This window comes from Nicotiana attenuata, unplaced genomic scaffold, assembly GCF_001879085.1.
Source record: "Nicotiana attenuata strain UT unplaced genomic scaffold, NIATTr2, whole genome shotgun sequence".
NCBI classification, from domain to species: Eukaryota; Viridiplantae; Streptophyta; class Magnoliopsida; order Solanales; family Solanaceae; genus Nicotiana; species Nicotiana attenuata.
In genome coordinates this window covers 322,783-329,602 of record NW_017670649.1, presented here as the reverse complement: position 1 = coordinate 329,602, position 6,820 = coordinate 322,783, and the positions used below count along the sequence as shown (strand labels likewise).

The 6,820-nt window shown below is 33.1% G+C and overlaps 1 protein-coding gene across 1 annotated transcript; it reads left to right on the top strand.

Moving 5' to 3' along the window:
* Window positions 1–1,586: 1,586 nt before the first annotated feature.
* On the top strand, window positions 1,587–3,310 carry LOC109241886 (DNA-damage-repair/toleration protein DRT100-like). Its single transcript, XM_019408708.1, has 2 exons — window positions 1,587–2,005; window positions 2,346–3,310. The coding sequence occupies exons 1-2, from the start codon at window positions 1,726–1,728 to the stop codon at window positions 3,161–3,163; spliced, it is 1,098 nt and encodes a 365-aa protein (XP_019264253.1). The 5' UTR covers window positions 1,587–1,725; the 3' UTR covers window positions 3,164–3,310.
* Window positions 3,311–6,820: the final 3,510 nt, after the last annotated feature.

Sequence of the window (6,820 nt, the reverse complement as noted above, 5' to 3'; positions counted from 1 at the left end):
GAGTCACTCGAAACTCCATTATGTATTTTATCCTCCTTTATTATGTTGAAGGTAGAAATCTTGAGCAACTTGGATATCACATGGTGATTCAAATTCCAAGTTATCACTCTGATATTTATGTAAGAGAGTTTAAGTAAAAGTAAAAAAGTACTCAAAATTAATGCAAAAGTTCAATCTGCTGATAGCACATGAGGTAATGTGCTATATTGATTTTCTATTATTTAACAGATCTAGACCCAATCAATGTATAATATGGCACATTAGTCCATGTGCTATCAATGTATTTTTATCACTCTCCCCTAATAATAAAAGTTTTATCTATAACAAAAGAAACTGTCAGAAACTCTTGAACTAATTTAATGCGCGGCAAGAACACTTTCTTCTATGATAAATCGATCTATAAAACCTAAAATGACTTCGAAAAACATTATAAATAACTAGTACTATATAATCGATATTGTTGCAAAGTTAATCAGCTAATTTTCTTATAGAAATAAAATTTGATAAGAAAAGAAGATCCAGGTTTAAGCGGAGTTTGCTGATCAATCCGAATCCATACAAGTTACAAAGCAAACAATAGGAACATGCTCCCACTTCCTTTTGCTATGAAAATAATGACCCACGCCGTCCCATGTGGTTCCTCCTTTAGTGCATATGTAGACAACAATATTAACCAGTTACTTCAACTCTCAAAAGAAGAAAAGTAAAAGAAAAGAAAAGAAAAAGGATAAGAAAAAGGGGGAAAACATTCAGGGATTTTTTGTCCCAATTTTATATATCGTCCTTCCATTTCAACTTACTCTCTTCTTCTTTTTCTTTTTTTTAATAGAAACTTACTCTCTTCATTTCGTGTTATAATCACTAGACACAAAGTATTTATGAGAATTTTTTCTTTTAACTATATTTAAAATACCCTAAAATTTATAGCTTTAAATATGTCATGGCATTTCTATGGTTATAAATATGTTATTATAGGTAAATAAAATGTCTAATGTAAGAAAGTGCCTTTTTATATAAAGGTATTAGTTCTTTTTGGGATGTACTAATAATTGAAAAATGTATTATAAAAAATAAAACAAAATGACACTTTTCATTTATTAAAAGGTAGCTAGATGTGGCTAATGTTTGAAATTAAATGGCACTAAATTAATTTATCTTTTATTTAAATTTAATATTCAAAAGCTATACTAAAAATATTAAAAGTTGTAATTTTTCTCATATTAAAAGAAAAAAAAAACTATCCCTAATTGTATTCCATATGATTTGCCACTCTTTGATTTGTTTAAAAACGATACAAATTTATATCTGAAATTTTCCTATTTTACAATTTCTTTTTCACTCTTAATAAGAATATATTACAAGCACAAATATATTATAACATATATTTAAGATTATAAGTGCTACACATTTTTTTCCTACGTAGCAATTTTTTTTCTTTTTTTTACTAACTTGTGTCGAGTCACATATAATAAAATAAAATAAAGGGAGTACACGTTAAAAGTTAGACATGAAGTTGACTTGGTTTGAATATGTGTCAATCAATTTAATACGAAGAAAATGTGTATATAACAATTCCGTTCATATCCCTTCCACTTTCATATTCTTCGTTGCCACACAGACTTTTGAGAGAGGAAACACTATAGCTTCTGCTTTTTTTATTATATGCAGCTTTGCTTATAGAGAGAAAAGTTAAAGAAAATCACAGCTCTCCATTTTAGTAGAGAGATGGGACTCACAGGAGCGTTCTTGGTGACTCTCATTGTAGTGGCCGTTGCCTTTCCCGTTAATAGCTGCTCGCCGGAGGACATAGCGGCTTTGCTAGATTTCAAGGCAGCTCTTAACGAGCCTTACTTGGGCATCTTCAACACTTGGACAGGCACCAATTGCTCGGACTGGTATGGAATAAGCTGTGACCCCGTTACACAACGAGTTGCCAATATTGTCCTCCGAGGCGAATCCGAAGATCCTATCTTCGAGAAAGCCGGACGTTCTGGTTACATGACAGGTAGAAATGGATTTAGAATTCGAATTTAATATATAAATTCACGATTTTGAAGTGCTTCAACATTATTGAAATCGCCACTTAATGTTTACACTATTTTTTGTTTCATTGGTTTGATTCGTCTATTTAGTTTCAAGAAATTTAGATATTCTAGTTACATGCTAGGTATATAGCGGACCTATAGTTTAAATTTAACCATTATTCATGGTTTTGAGATCGTTGAAAATACAAGTTCAATACACTATTTACTTGATAGTTACAGTATTTCTCTATTTTTCACATTCATAATTTATTGTATGTGCCAAATATTATTTACTGTATATTTTAACACTACATATTTCAGGTTCTCTCTCTCCATCTCTCTGCAAGCTTCACATGCTCACAACTCTTGTTGTTGCTGATTGGAAGGACATCAGTGGTGAGATTCCAACTTGCCTCGCTTCGCTTCAGAACCTTTGTATTCTTGACCTCATTGGAAACAAACTCTCTGGCGAAATTCCATCAGACATTGGTCAACTGAGTGAGCTCACAATCCTTAACCTTGGTGACAACCAAATTTCTGGCTCTATTCCTCCTTCTATTGTCAACCTTGGAAAATTAATCCACCTCGATCTCAGCAACAATATGCTCACTGGAGAAATCCCATCGGATATTGGAAAAATGAGCATGTTGAGCCGAGCAATAATGAACAATAACCAAATTTCTGGTTCAATCCCGACTTCAATAGCAAAACTTTACCGGTTAGTCGATCTCGATTTGTCAACGAACCAAATTTCCGGTTCAATACCGGCTGAGTTAGGTTCCATGCCGGTTCTCACAGTTCTAAACTTAGACAGCAACCAGATCTCGGGTTCAATCCCTACGAATCTACTTACTAGCTCTGGATTAAATATTCTAAACTTAAGTCGAAATTCTTTAGAGGGAATTTTACCTGATATTTTCGTTCCAACAACGTATTTTACACACCTGGATTTATCATACAACAACCTTGGAGGTTCGATTCCTAAAACGTTGTCATCTGCTAAGTACGTTGGACATTTGGATTTGAGCTACAACCACCTTTGTGGATCTATTCCTGAAGGATCTTTTTTCAACTCCCTGGAGGCTTCATCCTTCTCTAACAACGATTGTTTGTGCGGATCGCCTTTACTTTCATGTTAATATTTTTTTGATTTTTCTGTTTTGAGATTTTATTGTTTTTATTAATTAACCAGAATGATGGTTGATTACACATGATTGGTTTTTGTATTATGGTTTCATTTAAGAATAAACAAGAAAATGTTGAAAGAGGACTGAACATTTCTAACGTTTCCTTTTTTGATATATTTTTTTAATGCTGCGGTTCTTTGATTTGCGAAGACAATGGTATCAACTGTTTCAGCCGCTAGACTATTTAGTAATTTCATTAAACAGTAAATTTAAATTAATACCGTACAACGATTATCTCCTACATTTGTAATTTTATTGAATTGTAATTTTAATTTGATGCTATGCAACGGTTATGACGTTGAGTCATTCATGCGTGCACGTGAAAAGGCGTCAAACATGCAAGAGAGAATCAAAAACATTGTACCCCTTCATTGTTTTTAATTCTTAATTAATCATTATTTACTCAGAACTCAATGGTGGCTTCTCTTACTCTAACTATACCACTGACACTCATTAATTTCCGTGTTTTTTGCGGTCCATACAAATTTTTTGGAATTTTTACCTCCTATAACAAAGGTTGATACCTTATTTATTTTAAGTAAATACCCTATATTGCATAGCAACCTTTTGATTTTTATAGTCATTATCTATTTATGGTCACTTCCTACTCTTAAGCCATAAAATAAGGCTGTATTATTTTTTTCTCTCATGTATTAGAATATCCGTCGTTTTCTATTTCTCTACTATGTAAAACCCCTCAATTTCTCCTCCATTTTTTACTCCCAAATCTCAAACTCCAATGGAAAAATCATCCTTTTTCCATACCCAATTCAGCTCCATCTCTGAAGCAAAAGTTGAAGAACTCCTTTTGCTTCTCCTGTTGCTTTCCTCACCGCCACCCTTCTCATCCGCCTCCGCCGTCATCCTCCGGTGAGAATCCGGCGCTGATTTGCGAATCTAATAACCTCCCGAATTTAAAAGACAAGGTTTTTACTATTTTCAGCTTTGGATCTAACCGGCACAAGAGACAACACTCCTCCTCTACTGATCAGTTTCATTATGATCCGTTGAGTTATTCGCTGAATTTCGAAGATGGGTTTGATGATGAAGAAACCCCTTTGGGTAATTTCACTTTTCGACTCCCTCCTTCCCTGGTTGAGCAACTTGAATCTTCTGCTAATATATTTCAATGTATTTCAATTATCTCGATGTATTTCACTGTATTCATTGTCTTTTTTTACATTGTATTTCATTGTATCCCGCTGTATTCTATGTATTTCATTGTATTCACTGTCTTGCTATATTCCACGAATGTATTTTCATATATTTTTTTAATTAATATAATTTATGTATTCAGATGTATTATATAATTTCTCTAAAGATTATTATATTTTTGGGGTGTTTTTCAGTTGAGAATCTTTTTATAACTGGAAATACAAAATTCACGTGTTATAATTGAGTTTGTTAAGTTATATTAGGAGTCTATTATGTTAATTGATTCACTTTCCGTTTAAAAATAGTGTAATCCCCTATTTCACGCCGTGAATATAGTCGAATACAATAATCTGTCCAGCTGTAATCCCATGTTTCACGCCATGAATACAGTCAAATACACTCGAATACAAAAATTATGTCCAGTTGTAATCCCCAGTTTTACGCCATGAATACAGTCGAATACACACGAATACAACAACTGATTAGCTGGACTTCCCTGATTCACGCCTATTTTTGCTACTGTATTCATGAATACAATAGCTTAAATACATCCAATATATCTTATAACAACAGAAAACATATCTACAATTCGTAATATAGCAAATGGTATCTATAGATAGCTAATTACCACTAAAAGATAGTGCTTTATGAAAATTTTTCAAATTTTTTCGCCTTGCTGTTTTCTGAAGTATTCGTATAATTTTGGGTGAAAATTATTTGGATCCTCCCACTTTATCTTAAAAATCAAACTACTCCTTCAATATTCAAACAATAGACATTTTGTTCCTCGAAATTGAATTGCACTTTTAAAATACCTATTTTATCCTCAATCTTAATAGCCTTCGTCAATATATTTTTTTCATTTTTAATATCACTACATTTTTCTTAAGCTATGTTATGAATTTACCTATAGTTAAAATAATTTATTCCTAATATTTAAAAAAATGAAAAGAAAAATCAATCATATAACACTACTAGAAAATGAATTTATTGGAACGGTTTTTGGGAAACGATTTTGTAACTATTACAATAGATCATATTTTGGAACGGTTTGAACCGTCCCAATAGAGTCAAAAGGCTTCTGGCACACTTCTGAACAATAACCGTTCCAATAGTGTATTAACCGTCACCATAAGTAGCTGTATGGAGACAGTTTTTATAGGCGATACAATAAGGTTGTTTGTGGGAACGGTTTTGTGAAATAAAAAGCTATTGGGGCGGTTTAATTTTCCCTCCTCCGTTTCCCTCCTAGGTATTTATTAAAAAACAAAAATAATGGACCCCACTAATATTTTAATAACTCTAAAATACAAAACCAACCTAGAAGACATTGACTTCACTCTCAACAGCGATTCCCCCAAAATCTCAAAGACCTCTCTCTCTGTTCATCAACCTAGAACCCACCGGCGAACTCTGTCAACCAGCTCCGGTGAAGGACGATTATTTCCGGTGAAGGACGACCATTATCGGCTAACATACCACAATTTCTGAGGTAAGCTTTCGGGTTTTTACCTGTTCGATGTTTGTTGTTACTGTTCGATTTTGCTTTCTTCTTCCCTAGTCTGAAAAATTATTTCATTGCTCCTTCTATTTTCTTTCTTTGATAATATTTCTGATAAACCCATTATTTTGCTTCTGTTTTGTTTGTATTATGAGATATATTTTGTGATTTTTAGTTTGCGAAATTGGGAGATTTATTTGTTAGGTTTTGATTTTGTGTTAGAAACCATGGAATTTGATGTTTGCTATCGATGTTCGATGTTCGATGCCTTGTTCGTTATTCTGAAAATGGTTATTTTGTATTATATGTGGGAATGCATGGAGTAAATTTTGTCAACAAATGCTATTCATGAAGGCATCGGAATTGAAAAGGAATGACCATGGAAAATCTTGTAGCAATATGATTGAACCTATAAAACTAGTTTTGGATGGAATGTAGCTGGGAGCAGGGGCGGAGCCACCTTAGCTTAAGCGGTGTCATCCGACACCACTTCGTCGGAAAATTTATATATATATATTTGATTAGTATAAAAAAAGGAACTAAATATATTAAAATGACAATACTTGTCACAAAGGAAGGCGCAACTCTGATGGTGAAGTGCCTAATCTTATTCAGAAGTGTCGTGGGTTCGAACCAAATAGTTACGCATCTATGTGCTTTTAACTTTTCAGCATATAGGGTCTAGGTCTAGTTTGTATTTCACTTGCTACTATTTATCTTGCATCTTTTCTTCCTTTTTTCCGGCAACGATTGCTTGGCCATGGAAAATCCTGTAGCAAAATATGATTGAACCTGTAAAACTAGTAGTTACTTGTTATTATGCCTGAAGCTTGTCTAACATAGGAAAATTTGATGTTACCTATGAGGATTGCACAATGAAACTTCACTAACATCATTTGATGATCAATTAATTGAATATGCTCCTTTGCTAATCTTTTCTATGCTAAGAGAGG

Excerpts from the sequence above, each read along its gene's own strand:
- LOC109241886 (XM_019408708.1), top strand. The coding sequence starts at position 1,726 with ATGGGACTCACAGGAGCGTTCTTGGTGACTCTCATTGTAGTGGCCGTT. Across the intron at positions 2,006-2,345 it reads ACGTTCTGGTTACATGACAG|GTTCTCTCTCTCCATCTCTC; the intron begins GTAGAAATGGAT and ends TACATATTTCAG.